This window comes from Prinia subflava, chromosome Z (genome assembly GCF_021018805.1).
Source record: "Prinia subflava isolate CZ2003 ecotype Zambia chromosome Z, Cam_Psub_1.2, whole genome shotgun sequence".
In the NCBI taxonomy this organism is placed as follows: Eukaryota; Metazoa; Chordata; class Aves; order Passeriformes; family Cisticolidae; genus Prinia; species Prinia subflava.
The window spans coordinates 35,800,162-35,823,011 of record NC_086283.1 but is presented as its reverse complement, the minus strand read 5'-3'; the positions used below and the strand labels follow the sequence as shown (position 1 = coordinate 35,823,011).

Genomic DNA, 22,850 nt, shown 5'->3' with positions numbered 1-22,850 from the left:
ATGAAATATTAAATGTCAGCTTGCAAAAACAGTATACTTTTGCACAGAAAGTTTATCCATTAAGAGGTTAGACATATAATACACAGTCTTGTCTTTCTATTAATAAGACAATTCTAACAGTTAAATCACACTGATACTGATAATTTCACAAACTCCAGCTGACCATTTACTGTTTACAGAGAAGACCTGACCTTGCTACACTGAACTTAAAAATCCAATTAAGTGTAGTAGCCCATGTTACATACATGCATCATGTTATAACAGGGTAACAGTGAACAAATTTTTAAGAATTACAAGATAATCATCATAAATAGGACTTCAAAATACTGATGGTCAACTTTATTCAGCACACACTCAGCCCCTTGTTTATGTGCTTACAAGCTGAGGGTAGCAGAGATGGTATTACAGATAGCACTGGTATGATTCAAAAGTGTCTTGGCACTCCTCATTTATTACAATGATGATCAATCAGGGTTTGGAAGCTTCTTATCAGAACTGGTACCAAAACAGAGATAATTCTGCTGTAATACGCATGATGAAAATGACAAGGCTTACAAAAACGTTTACACATTCTACCCAAGTTTCCCAGCAACCAAAACAAACACCAAGCTGTAGAAATAAAGCAAAAACCAAATACAAAGCAAGACAAGTGACGGCACCCGATTCCTATGATGCCATACAGTCCCCTTTTTCTAAATTTCATCGTAGTTAGCTCACTCTTCAAAAGGGTGCCAGTGCTATATTTCACTTTGCCACCTTTGTTAGAATCCCACAGAATTTTTGAACTTCTATTTCCAGAAAGTAGCTGGCTTAAATTCAATTACTGCCCATACCGACTGGGATGACTAATGAACATGAATACAATGCCACAACAGAGGCTCTTGGAGAAGCAAATTACTTTAACATATTACTTTAAATATATAACTTTAAGTAATGATTTATCAGATGATATTCTGGCTTCTTATTTATGATTATTGTTGAAGGTATCAAAAATCCACAGTTTCTGAAGCCTAGAATCTCCATGGCAGAGGAATCTGTGATTTGCTAGGAATCTTTTCAGCCCTCAATAGATGGGAAAAGATTGAAATGCTCTGGAGATGAGTTTTCTGTATTTTTTTAATGAAAGGCTGTATAATATATTTTCTGTATGGCTGCAGCAGCTGTCAGGAAGAGCATCTCAGTTCAGCTCTATTATGGGAGAAGCAATACCCCATCCCATGGCATTGAGATACACTGAGGGGCTAGTACTGATTGACAGCTTGTCACCATGACGTCTTATTCCATCTCTGTTATGGAGAAAATTAATGTCACACCACCAGCCTTATGACTCGCTGTCATCTTAGAACTGCTCACCTTTTATCAATGCTCTAAATAACATTTCAAGCCCATCGTCTCACAGTGGACAATCTGGTCAAGGGACATTAAATCGGATGACTGTGAAATGTCATAATAAAAATGGAATGCTAACAACTTCTCTAAACTAGCTCCTCTGGTTTTTAAACTGTGACAAGGGGGACCATGAGTTCAGCACACCAGTTCTGAAAAGGTCATACAATCTCTCTTGGTCTGTACCCATTAATGTGTCCCCCTCCTCACCCCAAAAGGAATTAATCTTTTCAGACAATTGTGGTAAAATAATGGTTCAAACAGTAATGCCTGTTTAATTTGTAAGGCTCTGATGTCCAGCTACAAATGGTTAAGTGACAGTAATAGAGTCATTTTCTAAGGCTATTTGATCTGATGGCAAGGTCAGCTCATTAACTGTTTTTGGCTGTAGAAAGAGTGCAAAATACATTTCTCAAATGGAGGCTAGATGTTTTTAAGAGGAAATAAACCCAAAAATACAACAAATACTCAACAGGGAACTTTTACATCTTGCTAATTGAACATGTTGTCTTTGTATTAGTTCTGAAGTGCAGATATGAATACCAAAGTCAAACTGAACATTGGTGAAAATAAACCACTTGAATTAAGTTAATCCTGGTAATTTCTTTCTTCTGCTGGTAATTTTAATAAAACCAGTAAAATTCATCCACAAATGCCATAGTTTTCAGAAACATATAATGAGAAATGCATGCTTCTGCAATATGAACATCTTCCTAAAATTTAATTTTTTTTGAAATGCATACACCAGTGTAAATACATGAACAGACACATATCCTTGTATTTGCAAGAAACAGGGATAAACCAGATCAATCTTCTGCCATGTAATTATGCTTTACACTGGGGACAAAAAATTGAGGATTTGGGCAAAATTATTAACCGTACAGTCTAAAAATGTTTCTATACTGCTACTGAAATAATCAAAACCATCAGTATCACTTGTCTGCCATATCATCACACAGAATAAGCCACAGAAATATGTTATTGTTGCTGTTGGTAGCAGGAACTATGGCACCTCAAAAACATATCCATCAAAAAATTTTTTCTACTTATAGGCATCTATTTTGACAACCACGGACTGTCTTGGTTGATTCCAAAATGTACAGTAACTCTCTTAATTGTAATTATTTTTCAGAGATGGTGGACAATACCTTAGCCTTCAGTTCATTTTGGAATATTATATTTAGCCTCGCTAAGTCACCTCTATTAAATTGTGTTTATGATAACAATATTGGTGTATGAGTTGTACAAGCATTAGCAGACAGCTGATACAGTGGAGATAGACAGAATAAATTTGCTGAAGCACACATCCTGCTAATCTGTTTGAAGAATATTGTACAGCATTAGTACTAGGATTTCATGTTATCTGCACAGCCTGATAAGGTACATCTTTATTAAATTCAGTTATTGAAAGGATGTCTGTCATGGAATAGGAATATTTTTAAATCTTAAAAATAAATTAAGCAGCCTCTTTGATAGTCAGAGCTTGGTTTAATGGCTGAGTGTCTAGAGAAGCCCTTCTAAACACCTGGCAGCATTGTACAATAAAAGCTTTGTAATTGCAAGTGGAAATAGCATTTTTTTCTTTCTTTATTCATGTGTAGTGAGACAGTTACTTTTAGTGATTTAGGTATTAGCAAATGCTGGAGTAAGAGCTCCCCTCTCTGTTGCTTTGATAAAACTACAAAGATTCTGTGTAATGTGAGGATGCTGGGAAATTAAAATAATCTGCTTCAGTATATTTTGAAATGGAAACGTTTGAAACAATTATTTTGATGTGTCTTCAGCCTCTAATATGAAGACAAAAAATAAATTTTCTTGTCCTTTAACAAATGATACAAATAGAGAAGAAAACCATTAGGAACTCAAACTGCTTGGCATAAACAATCACTAGAAACTGTCAAGTTGCTGAATGATCCCTTAGTCACTTTCTGCTTGGTAAAAATTATCTGCAAAGCAGTAAAATTACCTTTATTATGTGACACTTTATCAAACAGTTCAATTACCATGTAAAAAATAACCTTATTGTATGAAGAGCATTTGTAGCCTTCTTGATATTACCTGTTCCAGCTGTAACTATTTGTATATTAATAACTAGTTTAAATGATTTTCATTGGCTAGGTGTGATTAGAATAGAAGAGATATATTTAGATTTCTCCCTCGTTATAGTTATTTTTTATATAGGCCAATATTTTGCTAACAAAGGATGAAAGAGAACTTCATACATATCTCTTCAGTATCTGCTCTCGCTCCTTCTGGTACTCCAGGGAGTTGATGGAGAGGTCAGAGATAGTGACTGCAGCTGAGGCTGTGAGAGTGACCAGCAACACCAGGTATCCCTCTCCCTCCTCTAGAGGCATCTCCAGCTTGTGGGTTTGTTCTTTACTCAGGGTCGACAGGTCAACCTGGCACCTAGAAACACACATTCTCCGTCAGCATGTGGTTTTTCTCACACCAAACAAGAGCATGTTGCCTCGCTTGCATTCAAATGGACAAAAAACCCAAGTAAGCAGAAACTTCCACCCAGCTTCTGAAAAAGAGTCTTAATTTCTCTTCAGCTTTAACCCGTGTCACTTGTTCCTTTTTTTAGAGCTACACAAACAGTTTGGAAGTGAACTCAAAGACACTAGAAACAAGATTAGCTAATATTACTTACTCAAATGCAGTCAAAGAAAATTTTAAAAATTCAGCTGAGATGCAAATTTTACTTTCAATTACACCTCTTGTATAGATACAAAATGTAAGTTTTCATGTGAACAGTTTTCACCTTAACAACAGTAAAAATCCTTTTTTATAAAATTCTACATGGGCTTAATTGTGATGGCCTAAAGATGACTGAGCATAGAGAAACTCAACTTATGCACCTCCTGAAAGGCTCAGCTCTCATGCAGTAAGCTATGTGTGGGTAGAATCCTCATGCTGGCGCTCGGTAAAATCTGATGCCACAACCCCCTATATAATGTCTCAGGCTGTAATGAGCAGGGACTACATATAACTGTGCAGTGTGTGCAGAGTGGCTGAAGCAAATCTGACCTGCTTGATCCTCTTCCAAATAACTCTGCCTGTACCACACACACTGAACTAATGAATTGATTCCATATGTGCCAGGCAGCAGAAACCGCTTTGCAATATCTTTAGAAATACAAGTCAAAGCAAAGAAGGTAAAAGAGAATCTCTGCTACTCAAGAGCTGACTGTAACATTTCAAATAAAACAATAATGTCTAAGTGTTGATTAGTCTGTCCACAGCTTAGATGTTTTAATACTTTAATTTCTCCAATGCACAAGTTTCAGCTTTCCTAGATTGCAACTCTGAGCATGTATAGAAATTCAATGTCTGTGTCAAATGTAATGCCAGCTTGCATTGGACAGGAATTTCTGTGAAATAGCACTATGTGGAATACTTATAGCATCCCAAACTGAGTTTTGCCAACTTTTTAAATAAATAAAAAGCTCTAAATGGAAACACCAATAATACTGAAATAAAATAAATTTATATAGTCTGTGTATGGGTTAGCCACTGTATACCCTACTTTCAACAGCAATTATTTAATGTGACAAGCACATGTACTATATGCCACTAATTCACTAAACTAAACATCTAGCAAACTCTTTTCATAAAATGTCAATTGATTTTGTAGGCAATGTCATCACTGCAGGGCCAATAAACTGAGAAGAAGGTGGCAGACATGAAAATACACCCATTTAAGGATAGGAAATAGCCAATTATGAGAATAAATGCATCCTTGTAAAATAAGCATTGTGCTATCACAGGCAGATCAGATTTACTACAGGAAAACTGTCTTTTATTTCTGTAAAGACATTTACTGCCTGTTGTGCAGTTCACTCAACCAGTGCAAAGCTCATACAGTAACAAGGTTCAATTATCTTACAATGAAAAAATTTCTAATTCATGTAGAACTCTAAGCTCAATGTTTTTTTCTACTTTGAACTCTTTGGATGATAGAGAGTGAGAAATTAAATTGGCAATAGAAAGGAAAAATAAAGCTGTTGCTATCAGTGCAGGTCGATAGTCAATACAAGCTTTGTACATGTACATAAACAGTCAAATTTTTATTTAGGATGCAGTGAGGAATTTAAAGCCCTCCTTAAGAAAACAAATATTGTAATCAAGCATTCAAGGCTGTAGTAAGTTAAAATACCCCTGGTATTAAATACTTTTCAATAATTTATTTCAAAACAGATACCCCTCAAAAATAGGACTCAGCAACAATATTGAGTCTTCAACCAATAAACATTTAAAGAAAGACTAAACTCTCCTAAAATCAGTGAAAAAATCATCACTGAAAGCCATTATGACACTAGTAACGCAGAAACAATCCACTCCTCACTCAAAAACAGAAAACAAAAGCTACCACACATAGATACATCAGAAAAATCAATAAATGTATAATTACAAGGTCTACATCAGGGCTACTAGATCCAATTTCTTCAGTTCTTGAAGCTACAACACTTTAACAATATGAGTAGTCCATTTTTTTTTAATTTAGGCTAGGAAAAGAAACTGACAATTTGATTTTACCTGTGCACCTTTCCTACAGCAGTAAATATTCCTAATAGCACCACATCTAGAACAGATTACCTGATAGAAATATGTATCTATCACCTGCTTGATAAATCTTCATGAACAGGCCATCATCAGCTTGTTATATCCCAAAATCATACAAAGATAGGAAGTGATCTGGAAAATTTTTTTCCAGTAAAAGCCTTAATCATTTTAAAGTAAAATTATTCTCTCAAGGACCCTCAGAAAATTTGATAAAAATATAGGGTTATTACATTAAGGACTGTCACCTTTGCACTTTACAGAAGTCCAGGTTAAGAGCATCTTTATGCACACCAATTTGAGAAAGCATATATCTCACCCCATGCCAGGTGCTCTGGCCTGGTCTGGTAGGAAATGCAGCTTACATGTGCCTAACTTGAAAGTGTCAAGGCTCAAGGAGCACAAGGGGAGTGCATTTACAGCACATGCACTTCAGCAAAATGGTAAGACTTTCCCATCTATGGACCCTGTAAGAAAAATTGCAGGTTTTTCCTATTAGTAGTTGATTTTTTCATGATAAAAAATCAACTTGGTTTGATCTCACGTGAAATTATCCTGAAAAAAAAAGTTAAAAAAACCCAAACAATTTTTTGTTCATTCTCCTTCATCCTCACCAGATCTTTGTATTGGATCAAAAAAGTCAAGGAAGTCTGGTTTTATTAAGGTGTTACCTAATCGCTAACTCTATCCTAGAATAATCTTGACAGATTCCAATAGGAAAACCACACAACCCCTTTTTGTACTACATTCCCTTGGAAGGACTGAAGCTAACAAAATACTTCCAAAAAAAGGCATCTGTTTGGAAAATATCTATTTTCCAAATATAAATATCTTTGGAACGCTCAAGCTGACAATGTCCCTTTATAGTTTACTGAAATAATATTAAAGTATTCCAAGCTTTAAAGTTTTAGCAATGCTGACTTTTATATTAGTTAAGACAGTCTCTAAAAAGACATTTGTTTCCTACTCTGTCTCCATGGAGGAAAAAGATGCTTTGAGGATGAAGGTGAACTTGTACATTATGAGAAAGTGGTGCAGAATGAATGAGAAATTTTACTCTATTTTCTCAAATAGAGGAGCATGAAAAATTACAGCCATTTTGAGAAGGCCATAAGCTGGATATGACCAGCAGCTCTCACACTGAAAACATGAGAAAATACTAACTTTGTACAATCCTGTTTCTTAAGGAATTATTATTTACATGCTGCTGGTAAAGGCAAAGACTTTTTCCACCTGTAATGAGATCAGCCTGAAGAATTATTTACAAAGAGTTGCCATTAACTCCACGGACAAATTTCCAAACATGACTATAAATCACATTGCAGGTAACTAGTTTTTAGGGCAGTTTGAGTTTTTCTGTATCTTCCATTCTGTATGGCCCCTTCGGTGCACACTTTTTTCAGCACTTCAAGTGATGGGCAGGAGCACTGGAACAATTTCCCTGTCTGGCTGGCCTTTCAGAAAGAGATGTAGGGGCACGTATCCCACCTACCAGTTCTGCATGTGAACACTACCAGGCACCATGTGTAGCTGAATTTTCAGTACTTGAGAGATCAGAAGGGAGAAAAACCACAAAAGTGCATCAAGCTCATGTGCCAAAGTTATCACAGATGAATTGCTCAAAAACAGGGAACAGCTCCCATGGAGGAAGATTTGAAGGTTCGAGGGGTATCTACCACTTGTCTGAAACTGTGTTCAGTGTGTTAATCACACAAAATTTTAGAAATATATTTCAGATTTATTTTTAATTTGAATATATCTGGCCCTTGGTTCTTTTTATGCCTTTCCTTACCAGTTGAAAAACCCTTTAGTGTTTCATGTTTTCTTCTAGTGAAGGAACTCACACACGATAATCATATCTCTTCTTGATCTTCCTTTTGATATGTTAAACACCTTCAGCTCCCTATACATTTCCTAGGAACATATCTCCTACAGCCCTCAAATGACTTTTTGTAACTTTTCTGATCCAGTGAAATTCTCCTGCATCCTTTTTAAAGTGTGGAAGGCAGAACTATATGTAGTATTTTATTATCAGCATGTCTAACAGGTAAAAATCACCTCCCCTCTTTAGTTCTAACAGAACCTGGAATGTAAGACTGTGTTGGCACCCTGGTGAAATATTCTTGCTAATGAATGAATTACAAAGGTAGCGACATGACATAGAAGGCCTCTTAAAAGCCAGGTGGCCAGGCAAGTGAGAGACAGCAGATAGTGAGATCGTTTTCTCACATGACAAAATAAAGCATAAAAGAGGAACTGGCACAATCCTAAGTGATAGGGACAGAAAAGCACCACTTGGCTACAAACCAGACAACTTAATTACCATCATGACTTGTTCAGGAACACCGATTTTTAACTCCACTGTGATCTAGGTGTATGCTGCTCCAAAGGATGCCAAGGAGAGGAAACTGTGTGATTCCACAATTAGAACTGAGCTGGACACACATCAGAAGCAAGGCATGAACTGCTACAATTTGTGAGACTCCACATCCTTTATGAGCAGAGTAAAATGTTCCAGTAAAACCAAGAAACAAAAGGAGAGGGGAAATTTTGCAAAGCACTAGCAGAAAATGACACATCTCAGAAACACTGGGTGTTGACTGTAATAACGTGAATTTCTTGGAAGAATCGGAGCGTGACACTTTTAACTGTAAAGATAATGAGAAAGAAATTAAATTATGGACTCCACATGACGCTTGTGGTAAGTGGTTGTTGGAGGTGTTAGACTGAAAACCACGGAAGCTCCCAAAGGGATAGGAGACAGTATCTCAGCTAAGTAGGACATTGACTTAGGACAAGAGTGGTGCTTAGCTGGGGAAGCTGGAGAGGATCCCTGGGCAGCTGGCAGAGGAGAACTCAGCAGGACCTGAAGAGCAAAGAGTGCTGTCAGTTGCCATGTAGCAACACATGGAAGGCAGGAAAGAACCCTGCAGTTTGGGGTAAGTCAGCCACGGTAACATATGAGAGCTTTATTAAAAACAATTTCATCAGTCACCGAGCAATGCCTGAATACAGAACAACAGTTTATTGCTTGCTAAAGAAAATACAGTCCATGCTACAATAACCTGCTGATGTATTTTGAAATGACAGATTAACTTTTTCCTAAGCATAGCTCTTCACTATAAAATTACAGATTTACTTTTGATATTGCACAGGCAGAAATTACTTACAATTGGTTTCTGATGTGATATTTCCTAGGTTGTCCCCATGACACAACCACATACTACAGACTGTTAATGCTGTCACTGGTGCAACTTCTCTGCAGCAAAATTAACACTTTCATCTGCTAAATCAGTCTATTGCTTTGATAAACATAATGTCTCCCTATATAGTTCTCTCCTCACTAGCTGGCCCAAGAAATTTTGCAAGAGCTTTCACATAGCTCCAATCTGTGCCTTTCGTAAACTGTCACAAAACCCTATTTGCACTCTTCACCATTTTCTACACACTGTCATGCACCTCGTGTCTAAACTGGCCATTCCACATTTCCTCCTCCCATCCTTTTATTTTGCCACTCTTCAAGAATGAGACTCCCATATGTGAGAAGACATAGGGTTCAGTAGAAGGATTCGTAAACAGCCCAACTTGCATGCAGCATTCTGTATCTCTCAGCATACACTGGAAAATGCTATCAATTTCATGTCAGAACACGACAATAACAACTGCCAGCAAGAGTTGTAAATAATAAAGAATCTGGTAAGAGAAAGTTACTGAAGATTTGTGAGCAAAAACTGAAACTCTTTTGGCTTGCTAGCAGAACTGAAGTGCCTCTGCATTAGTAGAGTAAAGATGTGCTGAGATAGGGATAAATAAGGTATGGAATACCTAAAGGCCAAATTTTGAGATGCAGTATTACATCTGTCTCCTTCTGACAACAATCAGAAACAGAGATGGCTCAGCACATCACAAGATTTTTCAAAGGCAGACCTGACAGTAGCATTTTTACATTTTATTGCTTCAGGCATAATCTTTATTTTACATCAAGAAATGTATCTGCAATTCATTTAACTTTAGTTGTCACGTATAATCAACAAATGATTTTACACACAGACTACTGGTTGTGTGCTCTTCTGTGTTTGCACAGAACTGCTGTAACTCATATGTGCACACAGTTCAAGTCACAACTACAACAGCATATTGACCATTATGTTTACGTTTTTTATTATAATACACCTTTCAAAGTTCCACATGCAGAAGTTTTCAAACTGCACTGCAAAAAATAAAGTACTGGTTAAAGCATAATAAAGTACTGGTTACATTTCCAGAGGAAGCCATCTTGTTTTACAGTGTTTTGCAAAATTGAGAAAACCTCAAGACTTTGCATTTTAACATTTTAAACATTAATTTTAATTAACATTAAACTAATTTTAACATTAACATGGATTTCACAAATACTATTCAAAACCTTTTTCTAGGGCAACAGAAAATTGCCAATATTTTAATATAAATCACAGTCTCCACAACTCCTTTAGAAAAAGATCTGGGAAGAAACACTTGCAGTAGCATATTTAATGCCCTTCACCCAACTTTTCATGCATGCTGGAATACTCATATACAACTGAGTTTACCATGATAATGCTCAGTCCCCCATAGCAAAATTACAAAAATATCAATGGAGGGGGAAAAAACCCAAATGATAAATTCTTTATAATTTTGTATTTTTAAAATAAAATCTTGCTTTAATTTAGAAATTTAATAGCATATTCCCATGTTTTCAGATTAATGAGAAATCATAGTTGCTTACTATTCATCATTATGTACACCGGAAAACCACTCTATGATTGTGTTACCAAAAAAACCAAAACAAAACAAAAAACAAAAACAAAACAAAACCAGACAAACAAACAAAATAAAACCAACACCACCTTAATAGAAGGGGCATAGCAGATTAGGTATTGTTGTGATTTAAATTTAAGGGGGGTCCCTGAGGAAGGTTCCCCGGGAGCCTCCCAGGTCCTGGGGTCGTGGAGTTCCCGTGCTGGCAGGCAAAGAGACTCCAGACGCCGGTGCGGTGCTGATGAGATGAGGGTTTATTCAGAGTCTTACCCCGGGAAGGCAACATGGTCACTGAGGGAGAGGGGGAAGGGAAGGAGAGAGAGGGAAGGGGAGTGGGGGAAGGAGAGAGAACAGTCTCCAGAGACCGCCAGGGCAAAAGAGGGCGAGCCTTGTCCGTTTGCACCCTTAACACTGAGGTTCAAAGGGGCGCGGTAACATTCTCCAGCCAATAGAGTTACAGATACAGGATACTGCAGGGAGGGTACAGACTTGGGATAAATCATACATTTTCCAGGGGTGAACATGAGCAAACCATTTCCATAAAATGCAATTCCACAAGGTATTATAAACTTAAATAAGTAACTTTCAGTATTTTAACTTTTGTATTTCATAATATCCATTATATGTATACTCACAAAATCAATCTGAATATTTGTGTCAATATTCAGAGATATTATGGGAAATTTCACTTTCCTATAGATAAAATTAATACACAGCCTTAATGAATTTGGTACATACAAGGTTTTTTGTCTTAATTTGTATCAAATGGGAAAAAACACAATAGCACCTATAAATACTTATGGAAATAGATACAGATGAAGTCACCAGTATTTTCCTGGCACAAAACAAAAGCAAAAGTTAATGTCCTTTTAAAGATAAATGTGCATTTTTCATACCAATTAATAATGTTATAAATCCCACTGCACTGGATTGCAAATAACTTCAGCTGAATAAAATTGCATGACATGGGATTTACTTATTCTCTATGTTCACAGAAACAACTTGTTCTCTGACAGCACTCATTCTTGGCAATTTATTGCAGCTGTCAGCAGACCATTTGTTCGGATTAGTGCTATGCATAAAGGTGTAACAGTCATGAGGATTTATTAACTGATTATGGTAAAGGTGGCAGTCAGAATTGCCTTCAAAAACATAAATGATAAGAAAGCTAAATAATTACATGACGATTAAAATCACCTTCATTTTGATCTCAGTATTACCTACGTAAACTTACTGCAATACGTTTTCAATCACAGGAGCATATTGACTCAATATAGAACATAAATTATTTGCTCATAGCAAAAACATGTGAATATTAAATATATTCACGCTGAAAAAATATACACACAGACATATTTTTACTTATCAGATGAAGCAATAACTAACGCCACTTATGCAGGTCTACACATTTCTTTAAATGCAAGAAGGAGGCCCATTGTGGCTTTAGCTCCTGGTGCTTTCCATAGAAATAACTCCCAGACCTCATTTTTTGGCCCTGGAATGTTGATTGTTTTTCAAAAAAAAACTGTATTCAGAAGGATGGCAGAATTTATCTCCTGTAAAATGCTGCTCGGTTCTAGTCAAGAATCGTGTTTTCTCATACAAATCAGTGCATGATTGGAAATGCATTTTCCTCAAACCTTTTGCATGAGGTCTTTTCCCCATCTTTTGAATTACTGAAATAAACACTGATTTGGTTCTAGGGTTTGGAGTATTTTAGAATATTCTGGGATGGAAGTTCACAAGGTGCTACAACCTTTAAACTGGAACATGGAAAATGCACATAATTGAAAATCAAATGTATTTTATAAACACAAAATGCTTCAAGTTAAGAATGGAAATCAACCAGTCAGCATTTCATTTCAGAGACTGCCATACTGAACATGCCTGGGCATCAAGATGAAGACAGAGCTGTATGCTACTTCTGTGACAGATATCTCCTTTCACTTTTCTGAACTAGGGTGCCATGCTGTCCCTCACCCTCTTAACACCTTCCTCCCACTCACAAGGAAGATCTTCCTCCCTCTTACAGGGGAGCTTATAAGTCACCCCTCCCACTTCCATCTTTGCCACCCCAAAACCAGAATCTCACTTCCATGTCCTCAACCTTCTCGAATAAGCCTGATGCCCTGCAATCCAAGCATACATCATTGCTACCATGTCACATTCCTAGCTTTCACCTGCCCTTACCATGCTCCATCCTAATAAGGACAATAATATGCACAAGGCCCACAGAAGCCCATGTTCTTGACTTCCCACTTTTATTTCACAAAACTGGAGCTGAGACATGGTATCATTCAGGGAGAATTTACAGCATTCTGGTTTGAAATAGAATTTGCAAGTAACTGAGCTTAGCACAGAAAAAACACAGGTTTTCTGTGCTATTTTCCAGGAAGATCCTGGAATTTTTCCCTTCTACCTTCCACGTAAATCTTTTCGCAATTTGGTCAGTTCTTCAATCTAGTGTGCCTTCTCCCTAGAAGATTTGTGTAGATTTTGGCCAGGCAGGCCATCTTCGAGAATCAGTTGTTTTCATTTGCATTGAATAGAAATATTCTTATATAACATTACAGCTGCTGCTTGCACATTATTGAAGCAAGCAGGAAGATCACAGCAAGATGAAATGGATTACCCTCCATTCTCGAGCAATGACAGAATGCTACCAGGAAGCATTTTGTTTCCCACCCACAGCCTTATTATCACTTCTTCTGGAACCTGAATCAAAATATTCAACTTATTATGTGTATCTTGAAAGCCCTAGAGCCTTAGTCATGGAGCACGATTCAGTTGTGCTTTTAAAAACTAATACACACTTATCACAACACATGCACAGACCAAGTCTGTAGTGTGTGCACCAAAATATTTCCAGCTTTTAGGGACAGCCTTGAAAGGAGAAACTGGGGAAGAGAGGTCAGCATTAAGTGGAGCTGTCAGATGTTCATGATTTTTATCTGCAGTGACTGGAAAAGAATATCAGGGAGGGGGAATATTAAGACCTATTTTTGTATTCAGATTGAGGTCGACAAATGACAGTTTTTCATGGAAATCTCCTTGGAGAAGAATTTTTTTGCAGGTTGCATTACCAGAGATAAGGGACCAACAGAAGGTGAAAGGAGAGAGTGTCTGCAAGGACAAATGGAAGAGGGATTATATGTACACAGACAGAGGGGTCAAAAAAATCAAGAGCAATACAATTCCAGCAAGTGGTGCTTGGAAGACAGTAAAATGAAAAATCACTCATGAAAACTTTGAATCTCACCAGATTTTCTCACCAGAAGGTTAAAATGAAAAAGAAAACTGGAATATTTTCCCTAGGTATATACCATGTTGACATAGGACTAAATTAGTACATTACTTCAGAAAAATATTGATAGTTATCATACAATAACATGTCAAAGTGATAGTGAAAGAACCTCCAATAAAAACAATCAAAATATATAGGATTAATAATTATTCATTATTAACAATATTATTATGGGTACACGGATATCAACAAAAATATGAAGTAAAGAAATATCTGATCTTTCCAAACAGCACCTACTATGTAGTAGCTATAAGCACAAGATTTTTTTCTCCTATTAGCTAACAGTTAATGTCATCTCCTATTCTGTAAAATGGAGCATAGACGTACAAACATAAGCTATTTCTTGAACTCCCAGAGAGATTCACTTTTCCTGAACACGAATTAGGTGAACGCTTCTTTGTCTCAAAATATAAGTGTAGTCCATCAACTCTATTTTCATTTACCAAAAAGATTGGCACATAAATTTGATCATACACATCAAGAGCTGTTTCTCCTCCAAGCTGGATATTGCTGTATAGAACCTCCTGCACCTTGGTGATTTCTCTAAATAGGGGATTTTTGTTTTGAAAACCTCAGTCAATGAATTGGTAAAAGCTGCCATCTACTGGTCAATAAAAATTATATTACATCATCAACAAAGAATTGCACCAAACAGCAAACTGTACTGGAACATTGCAGAAAATCCTCCCCGAACTTAAAAAAAAAACCCAAACAAGAAACTGAGAACAAATGGTCATAAGAAACAGTTTCAAAGGCAAGGCTCATTTTAATCATCTTCTCTCACGGACTTCTCTCCTCCCCATGGACCAAGAAGGCTAGAATTGCACAAACCTGCCAATGAAATCATCCTTTTTGCCAACATCTTTGTCCCACACGGTGATATCAATGATTCCACCTCGTTCTTCATAGATATGAAAGTCAAACTGCTCCCTCCACTGAGGATTCAAAGTTTTTGGAACAATCTAAAAGAAGGAAAAAAAAGAAAGCTGTATTATGTTGCGTAGGCATACACTTTCCTAAATTGTAAATTTGATCTGTTTGTAAATTTGTAAATTTGATTTGATTGAGATTTGTAAATTTGAGTCTGTTCAGGAAGCTTTTTCTGTCTGCAGTATCAATACCTCAAGCAGTGAGAATTAAAAAACGGTAATTAGGAAAGACTACTAGCCAGTTCTCTCAAGCCTCTCTAACAGCAACCTCCAAAATCCTACAACCTGTCTCCTTCAAAAGCCTCCTGAAGAAATGATTCATCCTGAGAATGAAGCCATTTCTCTGTAGAAAAATTATGTCCTCTGTGAAGTACAGTTAGCTGTAAAGTTATGTTTCTGAGCCCAAAGGTAAACAAAGCACCTGCAATAACACATAGATGGTGACTGTAAGTACTTAAACAAACAATTGTATCATGTCCTTTTTTTCCTAGCTGCAATAGTAGTGGGAGAAACATGATGCTATGGTTTACTTCCTATGGAATAAAATTAGTTCACTTCCAAAACTGTGTTTTACTTCCTTTCCTTTGAAATTATGACGAAAGCAGCTTTTTTAATCATTTTCAGTCCAGTTACGTCTTACTTCAATAGATTTCAGTGCATATATTTCTTATCACACTCTGAGGAACAGAAAGCTTGCAGAATTTTCTACTGTAATGCAAAAGAGGTATTCATTGTCCCAGGCAAGAACAGAAGACACCTAATATCTTCCCAACTTAGCAAACACTACTCCCTACAATCACCAGTTCTACTGGGTTGAAAAATAAAAAGAAAATTCAGAAAGGGTTATAAAAATTTTTCATTCACAAAAGCATGAAATTTGATTTCTTCTCATTTCAGATTAAGAGGCCCTAATGCAAGTTCAGAGGTCTACAAATATGACAAGTAAATGTTCCTGCCCTTTTCCTCAATTTACCCTCCATCTGGCCATGAAAACCACAGTGACTGTCATGGCCATCGAGACAGAAAAGTCCCAGAATCTTCCCTAAACTGCTATTTTCAAAATGGTAGGGTACCAAGAGGGAAAAAAATAGCAAGAAAGCAAAGCAAGTCTTCCCAATAATCATCTCCCAGATCAATCCTCTCTACCTGTGAAGCTCATATATGAAGAAAATCTTAGTGAAACTTGTAAGTAAGGGCATGAAGAGGAAAGTGAGCATGGCATGGTTTGAGGATAAGACAAAGCAAAAGGTCCAATAGGCACCAGCATCAAGCCAGGAACACCTTGTCAGAATCACTCTGTATCTCTTCCCTGCCATGAATGACCCCTAACAGTAAATAAAAGCCAACACAGTCTGTATGGAACATTAGGTGTGTGTCCCTGCAACAATAAATCTCCATTACTATCTAAAGTCATACAAGCTAAAAAAAACCAGCAAACAGGAAAAAAGCATTAAAAAAAAAAATTCGGTCACAGCTAAAATTACCTTGCTCTTGTACTTCTGATGCCCCAAACGAAACTTCACGTAAGGATCACTGAGCCCATTTGCATCCATTGCCTTAAGTTCACGACCTTCTATTAAGGTAACACTAACTATCCCTCTCCATAACTGAGATTTTCTGTGCAGGTCTGACAGACGTAAGCTTTGGGTCTGAAACTTTAGGGAAACAAAAGCATAGATTTAGTTAACACAATTCCAAAATCCCCCGTTTTTTAATGTTCTGTTTCATGTAACTATGAATCTAAAACAACCACCTTAAGCCATTTTCAAGCTATTTTACAGTACACATGTAAGCTATATTGCAAAGAATTACTTGGAGAGTAATAGAATAGTGACAATTACACAGGTAATGTCATATGCTGCTTTTTAGAAGCAAGCAGAACAAATGCTGCACAAGGAAATGTTCATTTTTTTAAGGGTGTTTTTTCCGTTTCACTTCTTCCTCTGCTGATAGAATAAATGTTAGAAATTTCTTCTATTAGTAGCATATGATTGAATGAACTTGAACAAACTCTATGTTTATAAACATAAAACCCCAGTGAGAATATAAACTTTCCCCAGAATAACATAAACCCACATGGATCAAGGAAAAATAATCCATTAAACTCCTCTATCTCTGCCTCTGAAGTGATGTGGTATTCTCAGAAACATGAATTAAGTACCAGCACATAAGTCCAAGAGTTTGAAAACAACAGAACCTCTGTTCAGAACTGTGTACAGACTGTGGACTTGTGAACCCTCACTCACTGATTTTGGGGGTTAAAATAAGATTCACACACACAAAACAGGCAACTACAGCTTTTGTCAATGAAATCCACTGGGAGTTTGAGAGCAGGAGGTTATAAATTTGAATAACCTGAGTTCACTTCCAGTTTGCGCTGAGCTACAATGGGTACAAGGTACCAGAACTGGGGAATCACTTTTACACTACTGAGGAAGGCAAATGTGTCTTGGGTGCATCTGAGAAGCAATGTTGGTGCAATCTGAGAAGGCCCTCCCTTCTATTCTGAAACTTTATTCATTCAAGGCTAATTTATCTATAATCAGAACCAGATAGCTAAACAAAATTTAAACTTGCAAATTATTTTCTCTAGGAATCAAAAAAGCAACTCTACATACTCAGTATACTCTGCTGTAACTATAACTTTATCATGCAATGCAGTTTGAGCAACAAAAGCTTTGTGGGCTCAGCAACCCTCCACACATGCAGGACTTGCAGGCCTGACTTCAACCCTCACAGACCTCCACTATCCCTGTAAGAGGGTTTCAGTGCAGGTTTGGTTTGAGTCGTTTAGATGGTAAACTCAGCTGAATGGCTACAGCTATGCAGTTGCCCAGGACAGAGTTTTACTTTATTACCCAGAGACAGTGATAGAGATTAGACTGGATTATAATCACACTCACCCAGCCTCCAGGGAGAAGAGACATGAGAGCTGGGCCTGGACCAATCTGATTAACATACTTTTTGCTGTATTTCAGGTGTTTCTTTGGCACGCATTTGTGTTTTCTAATGGTTATTCATTTCAAGTAGTATGGTTATTCCCAAAATATTTCACTATATTTATTAAAAGTTTCTCTTCCAGAACTGAAGGATTTGACTGCTGAGAAACTTCTCCCAAACTTGCTGTTTCTACAAAGGCAAACAAGGAGCTGTGTGTGGAATAATCTTGAACTTAACCTGCGACAGGAAGCAGCAGTGGGAGAAAAGCAGACGGAAAGCAGACACTCTACAAAAACTGGGGCAGAATTGGGGAAATCAGTTGCCAGAAGAGATTTCATTTCCAACTTGGCAGCATTATATAAACTTCGAGCTTTTTCTCAACACAAATACACCTCCCATTAAGGGCATACTGTCAACATTGCCAAAGACTTGATTTGTGAAGAAGTGGTAATTTTTTTTCTTGTTCCAGTTTCTTAGATGGCTTAGATTAAAAAAAAAAAAAAGACTGGATAATAAATAATCAACACTGACTCTGTCCTGAACATCAGATGATGATAGATACATGTTTAGGAAGCTATTTTATAGCTGGAAATAAAGAGTGGTTGAGACTTATTCGGCAAAGAATATACAGTTCTTGTGGGTATTTAAAGAGCTGAATGGGAATCCATACAATTTCTAGGATTCTACTGTGAGTTTGCATTTACAATTCTTTTGAAATAAATCTTAAGCACGCTACATAGCTTTTTATATCTCTTATAAGTGTGACAGTGAGAAATTTAGAGAGGACAGTTGATTTAAATTCCATATTTTCAGCAGCTCTTACAGTAATTTGCTGCACTAGAGCATCTGTCCCATCACCAAGCAGGGTGACTTTTTCTGACCAGTCAGGAGTTTTGTCAGTGGGGGTCATTTCCATACAAGGTAGCAAGGCAAGATCTAGATGACCAAGAGCTGGGTCTAAAACGACAGACAGGTCAGACAGGAGTTAACATGAGTCAAGCAGAAGATTGGAGGACAAGGATTCATGTGCTGCTGGAGGAAGCCCTCCCAGGCCAGAGCCACATCTCTCAGTCAATAACAATCAAAGGTTTATGCAGAGCCCAGCGGCATTTTGACTGACGGTGAAGCTCCAGAGACTATGTCTCGCCATGCTGGAAAAAAAGCAGCCAGGTGCTAAAAAGAGGTATTGATTGGTTGTGGCTGTTTCTTCCTTAAGTAGGGAATGTGGACCACAGCAGTGCTTGTTTCTGTCTTTATTGGTAACACACAGATACACAGAACAGCAAAAGGGAGAGGTACTGAAAGAGTCAGAGTAGAGCTCACTGGAGCTAAAGCTATTGAGATGTCCTGGACATGAAAGGCATAGGCTATGTGGCCTTCTCCAGTATGAGTAATTTCCAGCTGCTACTTTTCTTGTTTCTAAGCAAGACTGAAGGGAATCCAACACCTTTCTTCCAGTCAAAACCACACTTATACTCAGAAATTACAGATAATTTTCATATCCACACGCTTTTAATGCATAATAAACAGCATGCAAACCCAGCATTTTCTTACGTGAAAAATACAGCTTTTATTTGCGTTTCACCTATTCTGTGTAAATGTGATGTAGTGGGTGGGCTGGGGGCATCAACAGGCAGGAATCACCTGGCAGAACTGCACCCTCTGCTAGATGTGATTAATACAGCTAGCCAAATGTCAGAGCTGAAAGATGATCTAATAAACATGACTTAAAATTCTGCATGCATTCACGTATTTCTGTATAACTTTAAAGGATGGGAAACCAACTAGGCTTAGTCAGAATCTGGATACTAATCCCAGGTTAATCAATACCACATTGTTGATGAGCTATTGTCATTTTTGTGTAAAGAAGAGATACATTTTGTTGGTATTTTTGAAAATGCCCTCGTATTTTGTTTATCATTGGGTAACTAAGCATCCTCTGAAACTTTAGTCCATATTCATTTGGAGAAACCCCACACATTGTCCTCTCCCAGCCTAATCTCATTTCTTCACTGATGAGCCCTCATGCCCTGCAAAGTACTGCCTCTCTCACTGGCATGTGCTTGTGCAAACAGACTCTGCTTTTATTACATCTCCTCCTTATTACACATATCCATAGGCCACATTGCTCCTCTGAGGCCTGGAACACAATAGACAGAACAGTCTACCACAAACGTATTAATTGTTTTAAAAAGCAAATCAATAATGCATTTATATGTCTTGCAGAGGCATTCTATCCAAAAAATAACTTTGGTTTCAAAGCTTATGTCCTGGGATGACTTTATGATGCTTGTATCCCCAATCATCTGTTCTATTTATGCTGGATATTAAGTTCTGCACCTTTAAGACTGGTTCTGAGAGCAAAGAGGGGAGAAAAAAAGGCATGCAGTTTGTTTTCAGGACCTGCACTCACTCCTCTGCATTCCCTCTCATGGACTGTCCTGACTGCATGGACAGCGGGAGAGAGCTCTCCTTTGCTTTTAGTTAGTTTTAGCTAGCTGAGGCAGAGAAGTTCCCTGAAATGTGGCTTTTCTTTTTCTTGGGACTGATCAGCCTGCTCTGAACTGAAGACCCAGAAAACCCTGGGAGCTCACAGCTGTGTCCCCCCGGGCCCTGGGATGTCATTGAGTGCCAGAGGGACTGATGAGAGACTGAGCGAGCTGAGCCACACCCCATGACAAGGACTTCCTGAATTTGACACCTCTTCACAGCAGCAAGAGGCTCTGTTGTTTATTATTATTCTTTTTTTAAGGCTTGTGAATACTTTGCTTGTTAAATAAACAGGGTTTTTTTCCTTTTTTTCTCCAGGGAAATCTTTTTCCGAACCAGTTGGGGGAGGTTCTGCAGGAATTTTCTTTCTAGAAGGACTCCTTTGGGAGTTTCCTCCCAAATTTGCCCTAAACCAGGTCAGCTTGGAAAAAATCAATCAAAAAGTTAGGTTAAAAAAATAAAGAAAAGAAAAATACTTCCCTCCATCATTTATCAGAACACAATGTAAAAATACAGTAAAATGAATCAAAGTCAATGTTGCAAATTACTGCTGTAAATTCATATAAACAGAATTCCTCTTCCCCAGTTTCTAGGATGCTCGCAGAGCTTGGATAAACAATGTAAAATAAAGATTGAGAATTTCAGTAGCTAGAACTGCTAGTTCTATGTACAAAACAATTAATAAATCAAGGGGCAGTCACATACATTTGCAATGCTTTTCCTATATTAGAAATGACACAAAATATGATTTTGTAGAATTCATCAGCATTTCAGACACTGAGCTACAGAAATGCCTTCAATGGGATCATGATGATTCCTTCTTATTTTTTGTTCATTGTAACTAAGAAAGTTTTCTAAATGGACTGCTACTGTTAATTATTGCAATATGAAAGAATGTTTTCCTTAAATTTTATCAACTAAATTTTAGATTTTAGGCTATTTTAATTCTAGGTGAAGCTAATAAAAATTCCTACAGTTGAGAAATTTACACTGCCCTACAGCCTGAGTGTTTGAACTGCCACTTTAAACCTGGTTTATGGAGTTTGCGCTAACAATCTGACAGTGCTACTGCAGAGCATTGTTATTATTTGTAAGAGCTCATACTTTCCCAACGTCTCACATATTTTTGTGATTTTCTAAATTGAATAATTTGGCATTCTACTTAAGTGTACTTGCCGGATGCAGCTCAGGTGTAGTATGATGCAGACTGTGGCACTCACTGTGACTTGAATTTTCTGTGCCAAGGGTGAAAACATTTATGCTGGACAGCAGTGTGCAGGAGCACTTTGCAGAGAGGCTATGCCAGCATAGTCCTAACCGCTTCCGCTCTTTGTCCTGGTAATTCCCCTTAGAATTTGTGGCTGAAATATGCAAAAGTCAACAGGGCTTCTAATGATCCTGTTATTGTCTGGGATAACCAGCGTCACCACAGTCCTAAAACTGACATGGACCTGATACACAACAAGACAGTGGCAACCAATACTTGATGGAAAATCCCCATGCTTTTGGAAATGTAGGCATGAAACCTCCAGGACAAAATGCTACTCTGCTGTTTTTGTTCTTGGCTGGATCCCTTATTATCACTCACATGCGATAAATGCAAATATAAGCCTCACCAAATATTTGCATAATTTTTATAATTAGATGTCTTCCTAACAGGCCTATCTATTCTGACCGGTTTTTTACTTCTATTCCATTATTTAGTAGCTTTCTTTCAAGCACTATTTACAGCTGCTAAACTGACATCAAGAACGTCATGGCATACAAAACACAAGTGTTTTTCTCAGTCTTAAAAGATTCTTCAAAGAACTCAAAATGCAGTAATTCTACCATGTATTCTGAAATTCCTGAGAGTTTTGGCTCAGAGATTCTAGTTGAAAGATTGAATGAACCGTAAATTCCTTCAATTAAGAAGGAACTCTATCCTTATGCTTGTCCTTGCAATACTTATACCATGATTTACTATTTCCAATTTTATTATCTTCTCAATAGGCATCTCAATCCAGTGGAAAAGTATTTTGTTTCAATTTTAAAACAGAAAAAATGCTTTTGATATCAAGAAAATGCAAATCAGGAGCCACATAAACTAAGTATTTTGAGTTGGGCATAAAACCATCAGTTTTTAAGGCCATAGGTTTTGGCACTTTAGTTTGTGCAACTGGAACACACATACTTTTGGAAAACCTTCTAAAAGAAATTTTAAAACCAGTCAGCAGTTTGGAGATGAAAGCCACTCATTTAACAATTCAGTCTCATTTAAAATGTTCATAAGTTCTATTTTTCAGTTTTAAAGTATGTGCAAAAGTTTCTAAAGCTGCATTAAAGGAAATATAGTTACCTAAATGAAAAGAAAAAACACTTTAATTCACTTGCTTTAGGGAGTAAATACACTCTTTTATCCCCAGTTGCAACTAATCAGAAGTAGCTTCTCAGTTGTGACTGAGGAGGCCCGTGCAAATCTC

At 37.3% G+C, this 22,850-nt stretch overlaps 1 protein-coding gene across 2 annotated transcripts in view; it reads right to left on the bottom strand.

Annotated features, from left to right (window-relative positions):
* MCTP1 (multiple C2 and transmembrane domain containing 1) overlaps positions 1–22,850 on the bottom strand; it is a 231,010-nt gene that overhangs the window by 130,339 nt on the left and 77,821 nt on the right. For both annotated transcript variants that reach the window (XM_063422940.1, XM_063422941.1), the window contains 3 exons: positions 16,443–16,613; positions 14,861–14,991; positions 3,609–3,795 (listed from right to left, as the gene is read on the bottom strand). In XM_063422940.1, coding sequence (XP_063279010.1) covers positions 3,609–3,795; positions 14,861–14,991; positions 16,443–16,613 — 489 coding nt within the window. The remainder of the gene's footprint in view (positions 1–3,608; positions 3,796–14,860; positions 14,992–16,442; positions 16,614–22,850) is intronic.